Source organism: Cinclus cinclus, chromosome 17 (assembly GCF_963662255.1).
Source record: "Cinclus cinclus chromosome 17, bCinCin1.1, whole genome shotgun sequence".
NCBI classification, from domain to species: domain Eukaryota; kingdom Metazoa; phylum Chordata; class Aves; order Passeriformes; family Cinclidae; genus Cinclus; species Cinclus cinclus.
The window spans coordinates 2634667-2653777 of NC_085062.1; the positions used below are offsets into that span (position 1 = coordinate 2634667).

Below are 19111 nucleotides of genomic sequence, written 5' to 3' on the forward strand. Positions count from 1 at the left end.
TGCATACCTATATATATATATGCATATATATAGGCACACACAGAACCATAGATACATATGGCTACACATATATATAGAGAGGGTCCTCTCTATGTATTTATGTGTCTCTATAGATACATTTATGCACATTCAGGTAATTTACTGCCTCTCTGCCCCACAGCTCAGGCCCAGTTTCCTGCAATCAACCCTGTCCTGGCCCTGTCCCTGTCATCAATCCCCTTCCCAACAACAAAGCAACACAAAAGTATTTTAAATATTGCTCCTTTAATAATCTACATCCTGGTAGTTGCTCCAAGGGAAGACACAGCTGACAGGATTTTGATTCTGCCCCCGCATCTCTCCACATCAGTAATTCCTTATTGCTGCACTTCTCTAGCCCCTGGCTCCCATAGGCCACGGTTTCTGCTAATTATCTTAAATATAAAACATAATGCAACTGATCCCTTGACATTGCTGTAGTAATAAAAAATAGAAAAGGAAAAACAAAAAATGTTTGTATCCTTATTGCCAGTGTGTCAGTAACTGCTTTTCCCTTACAAAAGCCCTGCTCCATGTGCTGGGGAAGGTGAACGTTTCCCTTCCTGCTGAGGGCTGATCCTATGCCAAAAAGAAGTCAAATATTCCTCAGGCTGGAAAAAGGGGAATTTAAAAAAAATGGTTGCAAGAAAAGCCCATCAGTTTCCTACTGTAAAACCAGTTCACAGTTCTTGGAAAGGGTCTGAGCAGTACAGTAGAGCTACATTTACTGAAAACTTCTAGTGCTGATAAAGTCCTTAAAACAACAACAAAACAAAAAAAATTAACCCAAACGAACCCAAATTAAATTAAACCGAGAGAGCCGGCTGGCAGGCGAGGAAGAGGAGGAGGAAGAGAAGGAAAAGAAGAAGGAGGAAAAGGAGAGCACTCAGCGGTGCCTGGGGAGCACAGAAGCCCCACCACTCTACAGTTTAGAAAAAAGGAAAACAAAAATATATTCCTTAAAAAACATCCAGTTTGGGATTGTTTGCAGGCCGGGCGCTGAGGAGACCCCGTGTGGGAAGGCACAGCAGCACGAAGGCAACGAGAGGTGTGGGGAGCCCGCAGCCCTTCCCGGGGCCGGGGCTCTCTAGGGCTGCAAGAGAAGGGGACAAAGCCGAAGGTCAGAACTCGTGTCCAGAACACCCCCCCGGCCCGGTCTGCACCCCCAGCCGGGCCCCACCTCCCCCAGGCCGGGTTTCTGAGCAATTGGGGGTTTCTTGAGGATCCCTCGTCGCGGGGCCGGGGCCGGTCTGGCCTCCCCCTCCTCTGTGGTGTCCTCGCAGCCCCCGGCCAGGACGTAGTGCTGCTTCCTCAGCTCGCCCAGCCGCACCCGCTCGCCCTCCAGCCGCTTCTCCAGCTCCAGCACCTTCACCTGCGCCCAAAAAACCATCCTGGCACCTGTGCTTGGGGCTGAGGGACCCCCAGTGCAGGGCCAGGTCTGAGTCCACCTCAGTGCTGTACCTGTGTTTCCATCTCTTCCTTCTTCAGCTTGATGAGGGACATGCCCGAGAAGTCCATGGTGTCTGTGGAGGAAAGCGGGGCCCTGCTGAGTGCACCCCTCCCAGAGGATCCTCACAAGTCAAAACAGAGCTGGACAGACACCTCAGAGTGTGCCCCAAGCCAGAAAGGGATTTGGGCTGGGTTTTTCCACCTTTTCCTTGCAAAACCCCTCACCTTTCTCCTCTATCTGCTCTTGCCCTGACTTGGTGGAAGCCACCACGTTTGCTGCCATCTCGTTAACGTTGCGTGAGCACTCCTGGAGCCTGGCCAGGTTCCTGCTGCTCTTCTCAGCCTTCACCTGCAAGGAGCACAGGAATGGCTGTGGGTGCCCACCATGACCCACCCCTGGAGCTCCAGGGATCTCCAGGCAGAGGCAAAGAGCTTTCGGGCATGAAAACCTGGGAGTGGAAAGAATGGATAGACAGATGGGAAGGTTTATCCTCAGTGATCCCATCATGGCCAGACAAGGTGATTCCTGCAAAGCCCTTTAGCCCCAGGGCACCAAACCAGCTCTGCTCCCACCTGAGCCAAGCACTCAGTGAAGACATAGTTCTGTTTTTTTAACCATGCTCTTAATTTTAAACCCACCTGGTGTAAAAATCCCTATGGATCCCCCTCCCCCAACACCTGCATCTTTGTGTCTTCACTGAAACCTCCACCCTTCACTTCCACCCACACCAGCAGGAAAGGTGGCAAGGACCAAAGTCCATCATCCTCAATTCCAGCTCCTGCAGCTGCTTTTCTGGATTCCTTGTTAGTTACTAACACTTTCTTTACATAACCAGCTTGACAGGAGGAAGACACTTTTTACTCATCTTCATTTCCAAGGCAAGACTCAGGTGTGGGAATATTAACACATGGATTAAAATCACAGGCTGGAAAATAGCAAGAGCTTCCCTTCTCCCTGCTTTGGGAGGCTGCAGGATCAGCAGCGAGGATGGAACACCGTGGGACAGACTGAGGAGACACCCAAGGGACCCTGCTGGGACACCCACCTTGGAGGCAGCCACCAGCTGGGCTGTGCTGGCAGCGATTTCGTGGGAGCAGACAATCAGTTCCTCATATTTCCCTGTGTGCAGGACAACCCTGTCTGCAGACTCCCTGCAGTGGGGGTCAAAGGGAGATTGTGTCAGAGACACAACAGAGCAAGTGCAGATTATTTATCTCCTGCTAATACCCTCAGAAATCACCAGCTGGATCCAGCAGCTTTGTAATTACAGAATCATGGAATTGTTCTAGTTGGAAAAGATCTCCAAGATCTTTGAGGCCGGCTGTTATTAAAGCTCATACACAAAGCAATTATTCAAAGCCATGATCCAGGCGATTTGGACAGAGGCAGGATTTTGTTTTAGTAGTGGATGAGATTTTTAAAGCTTTGCCCAGAAGACCCCAACATATTTCCTGCACTGGCACAGGGAACACCCTGCCCCAGTCCCAACTGTCCCATCCACAACCCTCTAAGCAGGAACTGGGACAGGGGGGGATTTGATTTCACATTTTGCATTCAGGGAGGAACTGCCATCCCCAGCTGGGTGACCATGTGGCCCAACCCAGGCTACGATTCCACAAGGAATTAACCATGAACCAAACTGAGAGTCCATAAAAAGCCAGCAAAGCTTTCCATAAGGAACCAGCAATGATGCCCCACAAGGAATTAGCACTGATGCTCTGCGACACCTCAGCAGTGGGAATTTTGGATGAAGGGGTGACAGGGGAGCACGAGGCAGCCCTGGGTGCAGCCCATGGAGCTGTGTCCAGGGGAAGCTCCCAGCCTGGGGGTACCTACACGAGCTGTGTGGCTCCCCAGCCCACGGCCTTGGAGGCAGAGATCAGCCCTTCCGTCCAGCGCGAGTTCTTGGCATAAAACTCCTGAGTTGTTGCTGCCCCCTGTTGTTACGAGAATATTATGGCCTGGATTAACTTGTGTCTAATATACAGCAAGATCTAAACCCATATTAAATATCTATATAAAGTGTAACTATATAAATTAATATATGAAGCCATAAATCAAAGGAGTGACAGCATTCCTGTGCTCTTCATGCTGCTCTTACTGACCTGCTTAAATAATTATCAAGGAAAACAACATCAGAGTCTCAAGAGTACAAATCTGAGCTGGGCTTGGTTTAAAACACAAAGTTTGGGCCATCATCTTTAGATGCACAAGGTTTTGCAAGGGTGACAATGATTTGTGCAAGAGAGCACAGGGCTGAGCAGCTCATCTCCAGCAACTGGGACTGCCAGAGTGCTGCCAACAGAGAAAACCATGAAATCCGGAGTGTTTCTGTGATTTGGGGGAAATTCTCCTGTATTTCATGTCAGTACAAAGACATGAGTATAAGGACTTACCCGGCCACTTTCCACTATCTCCTTCTGTAGGTTTGTAGATGTTGTTACAAGAAGTCTGATAGCCTGCAATGAAGGATAACAGGTTTTGGGGTTTGATGGGGGCCTTACAGAGGAAGACTCATGCAGTTGCTGGTGGGAGGTTACAGTTTTGTGCACCCCGGGTGGGTTTCTGCAGCACTGACCTTCATTAGATCGGTGCAGGAGTTCAGAATCCTGGAGGGAAGCAAGAGAAAAGTGTTCAGCATCCAGGGAATCTTTGGCCTCAGAAAATGGAGCTCTTTTCAAGACCAGCCAGCCTGTTTTGGAGCACAGCACACCCCAGCAGGGCACAGACCTGTCACACGTCCCTCTCCAAAACTCACCGCTCATTCACTTCCAGCTTAACCCCAGAGCTCTCGTTCCTGGCCTGGCTCATCATCTCCTGTTGGGAAACACAAGGGGAAGGGCTGGATGCCATGCTGGGGTGAGAAAGGTGGAGTGATGGACACTCTGCTACCCCAAGGCCCCAGCATGGCCCATCCTGCTGTTGTGTCTCACCTCTATCCTCCTGACAGCATCCTCAATTGCCTCCGAGGTGGAGGCCATCTCCTTCTCAACCATGTCCCCCAGCTCCTCCTGCTTGATGTCCAGGCTCTTGGGTCTCAGCTCCTGCAGAGGAGACAGCAGGCATGAGGAGGTTTTAGGCAGAGAAACAAAAGGGAATATTTATAAGGAATAACTACAAACCAAAATATTAAATTCCTTCCTGCCAAATAATGAAAGCTGAAGGAGCAGCATTCTGCAACCTACAAAGGTGAAGGTACATGTGCCACCAACTTGCAGCAAACATGGCACAGGGACCTCAAAGGTAAGAAATGCCCCAAATCAAGGTGATGAAACCCCATCACAGGAGCAGTTTCTTCTCCAGAGGGCTCTGGAGAGCTGAACAGTGATGTAAAGGAAAAGACTAAGAGGGGCTTCATGAGGAGAAATACCTCAAAGATGGGAAGTTTCCTTCCACAGGGATTACTGGGCTTAAAGACTTCAGCTGATCTGAGGGTGACCAGCTCTCTGCACCACCAGGAAGGGTGTCAGTGCTTGGAAGCTGAGATGGCTCAAGGAAAACACCGAAACTAGCGGGTATGGGGAACAAACCACCCCAAAATATTCCCCGGGACCCACCCTGCCAGCCACAAGTGGGAAGGTGGCTGTGCTGGGCTCCACCTCCTACCTGGGCCAGCTGCAGGACCCCTGTCAGTGCCCCTCGCACGTCCCCCAGCTCAGCACTGCCCAGCCTCTGCCTGTCCTTCAGCTTGTCCAGGTACTCCAGGCTCCGCTGGCCACACTCCCGGCACGTCTCTGTCAGCCCTGCAGAGAGCACACCTTGGTGCCAGCCCTGGCTGGGCAAGGGGTCTCTTCATCCCAGCCCTGCCCACCCTCATCTTCCTCCTCCCCTCATCCACAGCAGCATGCAGCAAACGTCTTCTAGGAGATTACAAATGTGTTTCCAGGAGTAATGTGGCCCAGGAAGGGGCACTAAAAGGCAGGGAATGTCAGGGGAGCATGGGGAATGTGCTGTCCTCAATAAAGGAGGCCTCCCTAAAGAAAGGGCCCATGAGAAAAAATCCCCCCCACCACCCCCTGCATTCCTGTACTCACGGTCAGCGTGGTCCGTGGGGGCCAGGTGTGATGTGGCACCGCCATTGACGATGGTGTCAGCAGTCAGGTGTGCAAAGAGGGCCAGAGCCCCCACCAGCCCTGCAGCATCTGCCAGAGACAGCACAGGCTCAAGAGCTGCCAGCCCAGGGCACCCCCTCCCAGGTCCTGGGGGCTGCAGCTCATCCTTGAAGGCACTCAAGGATCAGTACAAGACTCAGAGATGTTGGGATTGACCCCTCCAGCTTGAACGAGCACACAGGAACTCCCCAGCCCCACCCGTGTCCCTCTGTCACCAGGGCACTGCTGCTTGCTGGTGGCCCTAGAGCCACCAGGGGCTGCTGGATGTATGGAAACACAAGCAAGCTGGGAGCAATGCCAGTCCCCAGCCCCAGGTACCTGCCATGGAGGCCACGTACTGCGCGTGCCCCTTCTCCAGGGTATCCGTGGACTCCAGCGCTGCCTGCGCCCGGCTCAACAGGTAATCTGCAAGGAATTCCATTTCATTTCATTTCATTAGCACAGCCAGGCTAGTGGGGGTCTGCACCCACCAAGAGGTACCACAGAGTGGAACTGTATCCCTGGCTGAGGAACAGCACTAAAACCTGAGCAAAATAGTGCTGAAGATGAGAGCTAAAAATTCATCCTGGGAAGTCCAAGCCCAAACACCTCAAGCATGATGGAAAAAATGCCATGGGAGAGCTGAGATGCAACGTTATCTGTCCAGGAGGGAGAAGGCACAGTGTGTTTCAGCCCCCTGGATGAGCAGGACATACCAGGGGAGCTGGTACAGCGGAGGTGCAGGGGGTCATCCAGCTTGGCCATGGCATCACAGAGGATGTCCTGAGCTTCTCTCACTGTCTCCTGCAGGACTCCAAACTGATCATCCAGCAGCTTCTGCTGCAGGCTCTGCTCCTGGTTGCTCTGTGGGGCAGGAGGAACAGGTGAGTGGCGCAGCATCCCCATCAGCAGCATATCCCTCGAGAGCCCCTTTCCAGGATTCCACACAACTGTCCCATGACAGCTAGTGCAAGTGATATCCCACTGGCTGCATCAGCTGGCACCCCCCAAACACCTCACCCCAGTGAGGAGAGGGGCAGTGGGCTCTTCACACAGCACTGTACCTTCTCCAGAAGCCTGCCCTGGAGCTCTCTGATCTCCCTCGTGGCCTTGTCTGCCTCCTGGCTCAGCTGTAGCTCCTTCTCCTCTATTAGGCCCCGTGTGGACAGCAGCTCACACTCCTTCTCGCTCACTGACCTCCTCAGCACCTCCTTCTCAGCATGCAGAGCATCCACCTGGGCACTGAGCTCCACACCTGCCTGCCACAGAGGGGGCCAGAACACTCTGTCACTCTCTTGTCACTGCTGGCAGCCCAACAGAAACACGAGGAGGGGAGTTCAGGACATGCCCAGCTTGTGACACTGACGGGCTGGGCCCACGCTAAGCCCTGTGACAGCTCCTTGGGCTGCTGCCGAACCTCTGGCTCAGCAGTGGTGGCAGGTCCATCACGCTGTGACAGGGTTTGATGGGGACCTGGGCTCGTGCTGTCCCCCCAGCCCAGTACCTGCTTGGCGTGGCTGAGCGAGCGCTGCGCCTGCTCCAGCTCGTCCCGACGGGCGTCCAGCTCCTGCCTCAGCTGCTCCATCTGCACGCTCTGGTCCTCCAGCTGTGCCCACAAACCGTGCCCAGGGCTCAGCCCCTGCCACGCCCCGGCCCCGCTCGGCACCGGCTGATGCCGGGATGGAGGGAATCAACCCAGCCATGTTTTGTAAGGAGGGGGGTTTTGGGTCTTGGGAAGGGGGCATCTCCTGGAAGGGCTCCTTTTCCCACACCAGGAATTTTGGGAGCAGCCCCTATCTTGAGCCCCAGAGAATGAAAGCACTCAAACCCATCAATTTGCATTGTAGCATTTTGTTGGGGGAAGAAAAGGCAGATTAGGGCAAGAAGGAATGAGTCATACATTAACACCTTCTAGAGGAGCCAGGGCAACTCCTCCTTGGAATCGGGGCCCAACTGCAACAACCACCCCTTCCCCTTGCTCCCAAACAGTGTTTCTCAGACTGGGGAGGGCTCAGTGCTGTCAGGGAAAGATCCAGAGCTCACCTTCATCTCAGCCTCTCGCTTGACCTGCTCCACCTGAAATGCCAGCTGCTCCTTGACACGTGCCACCTCCTCCTGGCTCTGCTGTGTGACTGTCAGCTGCTTGGCAGTGTCAGCGTTCTGTGGAGGGACACGGGATTCACCCGGTGCTCCAAGGGGACCCACACTCATTCCAACCAAATTCTAGCTCAGAGAATAAATCCCAGATGCCTTTCTCACAGCATCCAAAATGCTGGCTGCCAGTGGACATGGATTCAAGGGGTCCCCCGTGCCTGGTGCTCAGAGGGCAATGGGAGCAATAGAAGGAGACTGGGCAGGGCATGAGCCACACCAGTGATGGCAGAGGGGAAAAGGGACAAAAGCAAGATCAAAACACCCAAACCAAAAAAACTAACAGGTGAGTGGCACAGCTGAGACACAGGGTGCCCATCACCAGTATATCCCTCAGAAGCCCCTTTGCAGGACTGGAGCTACTGTGACTGCTGATACAGCTGATATCCCACCAGCCACACTGGCCACAGAAACCAGCAGAAACAGACCGAACAACAGCGAAACACCGCAAAAAACAACAACAAAAATACCCAAAGGGACCACGATGGAAGAGGGAAAGGGTGCTCAGCTCCACATCATTCATGGGGTATCTCTGGATACCCCAACCCCAAAAGGGGGGGGAATTAACTCCAGAACAGTGCCCTCAGTGTCAGTCCCTGCCTGCAGAGGCAGCAGTTACCTTCCTCAGGAGCTCGGCGTGGGTGTTGATGAGCTCGCTGTGCTTCTCCTTCAGCTTCGTGTAGCGGATCTCAGTGGCATTGGCTTTCTCTGTAGGGGTGAGAGACCCTCAGTGACCACAGCGAGGGCAGCCCACGGGCCCTGGCACCACAGGACACCCCAGGGCACCTACTCTCGGCCTCAGCACAGAGTCGCTGTGACCTGTCACTGTCCTGCTTCACCCTCTGCAGCCTCTCCAGCTCATCCCGCAGCTGCTCGTTGTCCACCAGCGCCTTCTGCTTCTGCTTGCGCTGCTCCTCCACTTCTCCCTCCAGGCTGTTCACCTGTGCCTTGAGCTGGGTGATGTAGCGCTGTGCCTGCAGGGGATCACCGGCCACTGGGGCATGGCCCTGCCCTCCCCAACACCCCCATCCAGCTCCCTGCTGCAATGTGGGCAAAGCAACTGTGGGATGCACAGGAAAGCTCTCCCCTTTACCCCTGCCGCCACTCTGTCCCTGTTGATAACAACAGGACAGCAAGGGACTGGTCTCACACGCCTCCACCCCATCAGGAATCACATCCTGGCACTGGGAAAGGTCCCAAAACACAACACTGGATGCCACTCCTGCTGTACCCCTTCAGGGTTTCCACAACACAGCACCAAACCCCACCCCATTCTCCACCCCAGCTGCTCCCCAGCCAGGCTTTACCTCCAGTTTAATCTTCTCCATCTCTGCACGGAGCGTTTCCACCTCCTTCTTCAGGCTCTCGATCTGTGCATCCCTGTGGGCAAAGGCAGGTTGGTCCCACTTGGCAGCAGCCACTGGCCCCTGCTGGCACCCCCCATACCCATACCTGTCATCCCAAACACCATTGGGTGGCCCGAACGTTTGCTCAAACAGATCCGAGGTGATCTGGGGAGGACAGAGAGTGCTGAGCAGTGCCAGGACATGGGAGCCTGCCCCACATCCCAGCCCCAGGCCCCCACCTGTGGCTCTGTGGTGGAGGTTGTGCTAATCTCAATGAGGTTCTCTGGCTCCTCATCCTCGGGGGCTTCCTCAGGGATGACGACCACCGGCTTCACGTGCTCAGCCAGTGCCGATGCCCGCAGGAAGTTTGGCGGGCTCTGTAGGGGGACAAGAAATTGTTGCAGCCTTGCAGGGGGTTCAGGAACTGCAGCAGGCAGAGTGTCAAGGGAAAGGAGGGAGCCAGAGGGTGCCTCTGCAGTGTCCCAGACCCCAAACCCATCCAGAGGTTGGGTGCTCCAGAGCACCACACTAAGTCCTGCCCTACCTCCGGCAGCCGAGGGATTTGGATGAGCCGCTTGAAATACAGCATGTCAGATGCCTTCTTAAAGAAGTTTTTAAGGCTGGAGAGGAGGGAAAGACAAAGGGGAGATGAGAGAGGGCTTGGAAGCAGGGAGGGGACCCCACTTGGGCCGCGGTTACCTGCGGAACTGCTCGTGGAAGCGGTCCCGGTGGCCCTGCAGGATGTCAGCTGGCAGACCTGGGTGAGAAGGGACAGCTGTGACTGATCCTGTGTGTGCACATGTGTTCACACAGACCCAGACCCCTCCTTTGCAAAAGTCAGCAGGGTAAAAGCCAGAAGGGAGTGGGATGTGAGGGGTCAGGACGGGAGGAAGGCGTTCCCATCCCTAGCACAGGGATCAGGGATGCAGCACAGGGAGATGTGGGCATGGGAACTCCAAAATACCCACACAAGGCTGCTGGCACTGTACTGCTCAGTGATCCCATTCAGGGGGCTGGCAGGCCAGGGCACATGGGCTTGAATTAATCAAGAAGAAGTCCTTCTAAGTCCTTTATCTGGAATGTCTGCATGGGGTGAAGCAGGCCCCTAGAGCCCAGCTGGGATACAGGGACATGGCAATGGATGCCTCAATCCACATCAGTCTCATCCCCAGATCCAGAAGCCCACCCTGGGAAAACACCAGCAGGGAGCACATCCCCGGGACTCACAGGAGTGCAGCTTGAACATTAACTTGACGGAGTAGTGGTAGAGGTGGCTGCAGTCCTGGATGACCTGGATGAGGGGGGCCAGGCGGCACTGTACCGCCGACATCTGCGACACGGCCATCGAGGTGTTGAGCTGCCTGAAAACTGAGGGGAGCTGTGTTTGCAGAACTGCCCGTGCCCAGCCACGCTGCTTGATCATTAACCACAGCGGATGTGCGGCATGGGGAAATGCCAGGGCTGCTGCCCTGAGCTGAGAACAACCCCACTCCAAGCTGCAAAAACACCCAAAGAGACCATGCTGGCAGAGGGAAGGGTGCTCAGCTCTGCTGTGGATACCCCGACCCCAAAAACAAGGGATTTAACCCCAGGACGCTGCCCTCAGCTGCTGCTGCACGACAGAGCTGGGGAAAGTGAGAGGTTTTGCTCCATTCTATTTAATCATGCAAGGATCTGGAAGAGGATCCCAGGGCAGGGGACGAGCCCGGCGGCACCGCAGCCTCGCCTGCCCCTGCTCAGATACAGATCCCTTCCCTTGGCAGGGATCCAGGCAGCAGCATATCCACCCTGGCTTCCTCCCTGCTCAGCTTTAAAGTATTTATGAATATAAATTTTCTGTAGAACTGGGTCAGGAGGAGAAGCAGGAGGCTGTTGGGAGCTGGGATCATGGTATCTCTTGCTGTGCCCTGTTTTCCAGGGCAGCTCCGTGTTCCTGAATCTCGATAGAGGAAGAATCTGCCACCTCTCTAAGCCATCTAAAAATTCTTAAGGAGGTGAGAGACATGAGCAGGGGCGTCCTGCCCTCCCCAGAGGCATTTCAACAAGAGGAAATGAGTCTTTAAAAAGAAGTACAGCCCCATCCCCTGTTTCAGAGGGACAGAAGGGAATTGTGTAAAGCGTATGATTAATGTGGTTGCACAAAAAAGAAATAAAAACTTATCCAGAAGAGCTCTGCTCTGAAAACAACACTTTGCCTTGCTCAGGTGGGTTCAAAGCAGCCACAAGCTCTAAGTATTTTCCTACAACTGCATCTACAGAGCTTCATCAGGGGAATCCAGCTGAGAAACCACCTCAGAAATCTAATGGAAGGAGGAGGGACCTGAGCCTCTAGCCTCAGCCTCCCGGAACTCCATTCCCGACCAAAGAGCGAAACCATTGCTCAAGAGCCCGGGGGCGAGTGGGAGGGACCTCCCCTGCCGCCTCCTCACCTGACTCCGACAGCTTCAGCTCACAGTCCAGGTAGTCAAACAGCTCGACCGTCAGCTGGAAGCTGCCAAAACAAACCAGAACTCCATCACTTGACAGCAGAGACATCTTTGCTCCAGCTCCTCGTGTTCATTGAGAGTCTTCATGATGGCAAAGGCTCTGACTGACAAGAATTTGGGGTTTTTCTCCCTGCATTTACACCCCACAGTGCTCTGTGGATGCAGGAGGAATCAGACACCATCCAAATAATTCACACAAACCCTACGACTGCCCCATCCTGGAGAGGTTTTGTCAGCAGGACACTGCCAGCTGGGGGTCGTGGAGCTGGTGACCACATTTTGGGCACTGAGCCTCATCAGGACACTCACATGTTGTTCACATCTGTCCCTGCAGTCTTTTCCAGCACTTCATCCGACACTTCGAGGCCCGGGGGAAACTCAGGATGCTTTGGAGAAGGAAGGAAAAAACCATCAGTTGCTGAAAATATTCTTGCTGATGTGGCACATCCCCTCGTTCCGGTGGTGTGGAGGGGGCAGAGGGTCTCACCTTGACATGGAAGGAGATTTTGGTGAGGAGGAGCCGTGTGTAGATGCTCACCAGCTGCCCGTACCTGTCATGCAAATGGCCCTGCAGAGACAAGAGGGCAGACAGGGGGAATCCAGAGTGATGTAACCATATCCAGAAGATCCCACATGAGCCAGTGACCTGCGCCAGCTCTGTGACTCCACCACACACACAGCTGACACCCAAAGAGACAGCAGCTTATTTCAGGTAGGGCTTCACCCTCTCTGTGCCCACTGTATTCCTCAGGAACCATCTCCAAATCCCATAGGAGGCACAAACCTCTACTCCACCCCACTCACCCACAGGTCCCCCGTCTCTCGGATGTTGCTGCGGTACCTCTGGCAGTCCTGGAGAACCTGGAGACAAAAAAGGGAAGGATATGACACAGTGGGGCTGGCTGTTTGCCCTGATGCTGGGGAAGAGGAGGGATCCAGCCCCTAACACCATTCCAGCTCTGGGAGAAGTTCCAGCCTTCCCTTGGCACCCAAAGGTTGGGGATTTGCACGGGTGAAGTTCCAAAGATGTGAGACAACAAAGTGCCCCACAGCCTGGGAAAGGTGGCTGGGGTAGGGAAGGGATGCCACTCCCTGTGCACAAGCATGCTGGCAAGAGGCAGAAATTTCCCCCTGCCAGTGAAGCAGCAGGGATGTTGCAGAAGGGACACTCACGTTGGGGTGGCCGTCACGCAGGACCTTGTGCAGGACGTGGCAGAACTTCCAGCTGAGGATGGCACTGCTGGGCAGGGGCAGCCCGATGGCATAGGACCAGAAGGTGAACGCTCCCTTCTCGTGGTGTGTCCCCAGGATGATCCCTTCCAGTACAGTCAAGGCCAACTGGACACATACAGACCAGGGGACAGGCTGGGCTGGGGACCACTCTTGTTCAACTTTCATTGAAAATGGGACTCTGGGTGCCCCGTAAGCACAGGGATCACCAGCACAATGCTGCACCCCCCAAATAAAACCCCCAGGTAAGACCCCCATTTGTCATTTTCAGGTGCAGCTCCCCTTGCCGAGGGCACACTGGGGTCCTCTGCATTTTAATGCCAAAGAAATGCAACTTTATTACACTGCTTGTTTGCCTTCTCACCGATGGATGGACCTTTGTGATGCCAGCTCCCAACCAAACTCTGCATGGATCTTTGTTTCCTGAATTTCCTGTGGCTTCAGCATCAGGAAGTGACACCCCCATACCCCAAACTCCTTCGTGCTGTCCTGGGAGCCAAGGGAAAGGATACGACGGGCATGTTTCTCCTTCACTGGTGCTTCCTGTGTGTTAATGGCTTTGCTGATGCTGATGGCCTGCAAGAGGAGGGGAGAGTGGCTGTCAGACTTGGTGTGACCCCCATGGCTACCCCAACACCCCAAAGTACAGCACTGGTGCTTTTGGGGAATACCCTGAATTTTAGAGCACATTTGTCACCTCAAAGTCATTTGTAACACATCAGAATAGGCCTTTTTATCCACAAACAAAGCATCCATTAAACCCCCATCCCCAGCAGGATCTGTCAGGATCTGACCACTGCTGCTGCTGGTGCTCCCGGCTGTCCCTGTCCCAGGAAACCAATTTTTGCATTTTTGCAGCCTGAACTCAGCGCCATGCCCGGGGAACATTAAAGCACAACAGTGAGATGCCAAATTCCAGGGTTGTTTGTGTAATCACAAGGAGCCTTTGAACCACGGGGGAGTGGTTTAGGTTCTTCTAAGGATGTTGCTGTGTGCAAACAGCACGTGGGGAAGAGCAGCCCCCAAGCAAGAAGGGAGTGGTGGCCTCAATGCCCATCTTGATGGAGCAAAAATCCAGAGCAGTATTATTATCGTAGGAGGATTATCTATATTTTGATGTGCTTGATCACAGCACACTTTAAATTAGGAATTTATTCCAAAAAATGACCCCAGACTGGGGTCGGTTGCCTCTCCCATGTGTTGATGGGCTGCAAACTCAAGCTGCTGTGTTTGATGAAGATCTTCCTCCTCCTCCCCAGACTCAACTGAGCTGCCTCACCCTCACAGGAGCTCTTGGGCTGTGCCTGTGTCTATAAGCCCTCTGTCACCAGCAGAGGAAAAAGATCCCAGCTGGGAAGGCAGGAAGAAGCTCCCCGCCAGCACTTGTGCCGGAAGAGGAACTCGGTCCCTCCCTGCAGCTTCATAGCCCTAAAACCTTATAAAAATCCTATCTACCTGCCCAGGAAAGCACCTGCTTCTACATGGCTGCTTGTCCAGGGACACCTCTGAAATTAGGTGCTTTCCTGTAGGAGGAGGAACCTGACACAGAGTTATCGAGTGCTCCTGACTTATGCAGGAGGAACCCAACACCGAAGGGGCAATGTCAAAGATATCCATGCACCAAACCCACCCCAAAAGAGTCTAGAACAGCTACCCACAAACTGACCACGACAGCAACAAAACTGTGAATCATCCCAAAAAAGTGAACCTGTCCCAAAAGGCTGAGCCCAGCTGCTGGGGAGAGGGGCTGGCTTTGCCTTTTCTGCACCGGGAGAGTCCCGGGGTTACCCTGCCATGTGGGGCCGTAAAGCAGCAGCAGAGTTAAGCCGGTGACTTGCTGTAATCCTCTTATCCCCAAAGGTTAACGAGCCTGGAGTGCCCCGGGAACAGGCACTTGCAGCACAAGCTGCCTCTCCCAAAGTGCCTTCACAGCCACCCAAAAGCCTGGAGCTGGCAGAGTATGTGCCCTCCATGGCAGCTTGGCCAGAGAGATGTGCCACAGGTCCTCAGGGATGCCAGCACCTCCCACGGCATACTGACAGCAAGGATGGTTTATTCTGGACCAGGGAGCAACCAAGCCAAGGCTAGGAACGATTTGGAAATGCAAGAGTTACTGCATCTTTACTGACGTGTTTTGCATAGAGGGAGCAGGGAGGTTTTGTGCCTGCCCACGGCCTGTCCCAGCTCATCACACTCATCCCAACCCGTCTGTGGAACCTGAGCCCCACAGGGATCGGAGAAGGCACAGCCAGAAGGGTCAAAGTGTGAGACAGGCAGACCCCCAGGAAAGAAAATGTTGCCCTCTATCTCCAAGGACAGGAACTCAGCTGCTCAGTGGGCTGGGACCCTGCTGGTCTGCCCCAAAACAGAGATGTAATTCCTACTGGCAGTGGTGGTTTTATTGCATTTATTGCCATAAGTCTCACTGACAGCCTGACCAGCCAAAATTGAACCCAGGAGCTGCTGGAGAGGTTGGTTTTATCCTTGGTGATTTAGTGCAGAGATTTCACTGAGCTATTTCATGTCCAGCACAAGGACTGGACCCATGCAGCAGCAGCCCCAGCCCATCCACAGCACCACCATGAGAGGCTGTGTCCAACATGGTCCCAAATAAACCACGGGGTCACCAAACCAGTGCCAGTCCCTCTGTGTGTTTTCACTGCCTCCAAGCGTCAGGCTGGCCAGGAGATCCAGGAAAATGGGATGGTGGCACCAGGGATGGGCATGGGGCAAGGCTGCAGCCTGGATGTTCCTGCTGGCTGCCTGGCAAAGCCAGGCTGTGGAGGATGGCTCCAAAATGGGGAGATTCACCCTTGACCCAACCTCTTGGGACACCACTGGCGCATCCAGAGATGGGCAGGTCCTGGTTGTCACTGCAGGTGCACAACCAGCTTGGCCAAAACCTTGATGCAACCTGCAGACCGTTCCCCACCACTGACAGGCATCAGGGTGAGGAGCCAACCCCAAAACCTGCCTGGCCATGGGCTATGGGAGCCCACAGGGGTGCAGCCCCAGTGCTTTGCTCACAGCCCGCACGTACCAAGCCGGTGACTAAAGCCGGGATCAAAGCACCCAAATGAAGGAGCACAGCTCACATCCACCCTTTCCTTCCAGGCTGCTTTTAATTAGGGCTGATCATCCCGCCCACAGCTCCCTGGAGCCCTGCCATTCCACGGGGTCCCAATCCCCACCTGGAAGGTGGATGCTGGGTCCCAGCATGATGGAACAGCAGGAGAGATTTTATGGCAGCTGGAAAGCTCCCTGGCCAGGCAGCACAAGAGCTGTCAGAACAGCTGAGCTATGAACTCCAGAGCTCCCTTCCTGATGCTGCTCCTTCCCAAATTACACCAGGAAAACACCACTTGGCAGGCACACAGAATGCAATCCTGCAGGCTCCAGAGCTCATTGGATTTTTAACCTTTCTGTTTAAGAAAAGCAAAAACTGGCAACAGAAAGGGACAAGTTTTTCCTCCTGCCAGGCTGCCGAGCAAGTGCCTGCTGTGGGATGGTAGTTTCCTACTGCCCACACATGGCTTCTCCGAGGAAGACATCTACATCACCCTGACACGAGACATGGAGAAGCATTTTCAGGGAAAGCAGGTGACCTTCCTGTCACCCACAAGGACCTGGGATCACAGCAGGGTCAGCAACTCCTGTCTGTAACCACAGACATCACCCAGGCCTTCATAGGGTAAAAGGTGATGGCACTCTGGATTGTGGTACAGAATTCTCAGGCAGCAGAGGGGATGTGCCAGCAGCATCTCTGTGACACAGAGACAAGGAGGGGACGTGCCAGCAGCACCCCTGTGACACAGAAACGAGGGGGGGACATGCCAGCAGCACCCCTGTGACACAGAGGCGACCAGTGGCTGGCTGGGCAGCTGCTATAATTAGAGATAAAAGGCAGATCAATACCCACTGAACAGTTCTGCCCTCACTGAAGCACCACTACATGAAACCACACCAGCATAAAGCTCCTTTAGGACAGTTGTTAGCAGTTGTTGGAAAAAAGGTCAGTCTGGGCAGTGAATGTGATCATCAGCCAGTGAGCCTGGGGTCAGAGAGCTAAAAGCTCTAACAGAGAGCAACCACCTCTTTGCCCTGTCCATGTCTCTGCTCACAGCATCCCTGACTGTGCATATTTCCAGAAGTCCCAGTGAAAAGCCTAAAATGTCCAGGAAGGGCGGGGAGAGGAGGGCCCGGGCGCACGGGGCAGCGCTGCGGCCGCGATCGTTTATCAGCGGTGCCCAGTGGGACGACTGAAGGAGACGCGTCCAGAGGGAACCGGAATTGCCGGTTTCCTCGTGTTGCTCCCCAAACCCAGCAAGCTCCGTTTCCGACCCAGCACCGTGACCCTGCGAGGCCTGAAATTCCCATCTGCCCTCGCTGGAATCACCTATCCGCTCTCCGGGGCCAAATCAGCCCAGGGGCTAAGGAAGGAACCGCAAAGCAAAGAGGCAAAGGGGAAAACATCTGAGATGAATGCACAGCCTGTAAAAGCAGAGGAGTCAGAGGAGGCATGCACTGTTATTTTTGCTGGGGCAGCAGCGAGCCCGTCACTCTGTCCATCCCTCTGCCCATCCCTGCCCACGCTGTCTGAATACTTCATTTCCCACCAGCCATATGCCAGCCCCATCAGTGCCCGACCATTTCCCACCCCCTGGGGGCCACAGGACTACCCCGGCCAAGCCGGACACGATGGGGATCAAACGCCTTTGGGCTTTGTTTCCACTCTGCCACCCTCCATGGGTCTAAACGTCCCGATCCCCGCAGGGTGACCCCGCGGGTGACCCGAAGCGGCGGGACAGGGGCGAATCCAGCCCCTGTGCAAAACATCCCCCGGTGTCACGGGGGCCGGGGCTCGGCAAGGATGCGGAGATGCCCGTTCCCCTGCCGCGGAGCCTCCGGGGCTCGGCCGCGCTCCCGCCGATACGGTAAAACTTTCCCAGTGCGCTGCCGGCCGTGTTTACCTGCGAGAAGGCCCGGGAGGTGCGGGGGGGGGCGCAGCTCCGGCGCGGGGCCCGGCTGCCCGCGGGGGCGGCGGCTCACGGCGGGGCCGCGGCCGCGGGGACGGGCGCGGGGGCGGCGGGACGGGCGGGTGCCCACACGGGACCGTCCCGCGGCCGCGCCGGGAGGAAGCGGCAGCGCAGGTGGGGGCGGGGGAGCGCGCGCCGCGCAGGCACCGGGGACGGACGGACGGACGGACGGACGGACACACGGACACGGATACGGGCAGAGGGACGGCGGCCGCGCTTCCCCACCGGGGCTTCCCCGGAGCACGCCGGGGACCCGCGCCCCCCATCCCGTCTCATCCCATCGCCTGAGAAGCCCCCGCGCTCGGCGCACCCCGTGGCGATGCCCCGCGGAAAGGGCCGGCTCGACCCGTCCCGGAGCCGGGAGCAGGACCAGGACTAAAACCGGGACCGTAACCGCGGCCGGTCCCGCGGCCCCGCCGCCCCCTCCCGCCGTCCTTGCCTGGCTCTTGTCGAACTGCTCCCGCTCCGCCTCCAGGCTGTGCCCGCCGCGGCGGCTCAGCACCCGCGCCGGCACGCTCTTGATGCTGTTCATGGTGGGAGCTCCCCGCTCCGGTACCCGCGTTCCGGTATCCGCGCTCGGGGCTCCGCGCTCCGGGCAGGAGCGACCGGCGCCGCCCGCCCCCCGCCCCTCACGGCGCGCACTGCGCCGCGCACCGCCGCGCCCCTGGCGGCCGCGCTCGGAACTGCAGCGCCGCTCCCCCCCCCACCGCGGGCAGGTGGGACCGCGCAGCACCGGGGGGGACACGGAGAGGGGACACGGGACACGGAGAGGGGGACACGGGACACGGAGAGGGGGACACGGGACACGGAGAGGGGGACACGTCCCTTAGCGGCCCCCGCGCGGCACCAGGCACCGAGGTGGCTCCCCAGTTCGGGAAACACCAGGAACGGCGGTCACCGCCAGTACGACCGTCCCTTCTCAGCGTCCGTCTTCACCCCTCTCCCACTGCACCTGCAACACAAACACACGCGCAGCTCGTTCTGAGCCCCCGGAGCTCCGACACCAATTCCCGTTACCAAAGTCAATGACCGGAGCTCGCATCCACCCTGCGGAAAGGCTGCGGCTGAACAGAAGCTTTGTTGTCTTTAAATAATAATTCAGTCCAAGGATACAATAGCGAAGGGCTCCCTGGAGTATTTGAGCTGCTTCCAGAAATAAGGCACCGAGTTTGAAGCGTTTCCATTCGAACATTAGAGTGTGGTCAATAATGCAGTTGGGTTTTAAGTCACTTAGTGCTGAATAAATTAGCCCAGTTATTCCCCTTCTTCCCATTCCACAAATCCAGGGCAGCCCCGACACAAA

General features: G+C 55.6%; 1 protein-coding gene across 2 annotated transcripts; it reads right to left on the reverse strand.

Moving 5' to 3' along the window:
* HIP1R (huntingtin interacting protein 1 related) lies at positions 1–18340 on the reverse strand. Of its 2 annotated transcripts, XM_062504064.1 has the most exons (32): positions 18248–18340; positions 13285–13348; positions 12716–12858; positions 12347–12403; positions 12030–12110; positions 11852–11928; positions 11486–11547; positions 10284–10424; positions 9756–9813; positions 9601–9676; positions 9296–9433; positions 9163–9221; positions 9018–9090; positions 8501–8684; positions 8330–8418; positions 7603–7719; positions 7064–7165; positions 6624–6818; positions 6276–6423; positions 5899–5985; positions 5503–5610; positions 5075–5211; positions 4402–4512; positions 4227–4285; positions 4047–4077; positions 3865–3927; positions 3305–3405; positions 2514–2619; positions 1693–1816; positions 1480–1541; positions 1199–1390; positions 1–1111 (listed from the first exon to the last, which is right to left on the reverse strand). In XM_062504064.1, the coding sequence occupies exons 1-32, from the start codon at positions 18338–18340 to the stop codon at positions 1106–1108; spliced, it is 3144 nt and encodes a 1047-aa protein (XP_062360048.1). In that variant the 3' UTR covers positions 1–1105. The 2 variants fall into 2 exon arrangements, with proteins under 2 accessions (XP_062360048.1, XP_062360047.1); XM_062504063.1 differs by having other exon boundaries at positions 1–1390.
* Between the last annotated feature and the right edge of the window lie 771 nt (positions 18341–19111).

Bases quoted from the DNA above. Each gene is read 5' to 3' on its own strand.
- HIP1R (XM_062504063.1), bottom strand. From the start codon at position 18,340: ATGAACAGCATCAAGAGCGTGCCGGCGCGGGTGCTGAGCCGCCGCGGC. The intron at 13,349-18,247 runs GCAAGGACGGCG...CTCCTCTTGCAG, and splicing joins AGCAGTTCGACAAGAGCCAG to GCCATCAGCATCAGCAAAGC. The intron at 4,078-4,226 runs GTGAGTTTTGGA...GCTTCCCTCCAG, and splicing joins AAGCTGGAAGTGAATGAGCG to GATTCTGAACTCCTGCACCG.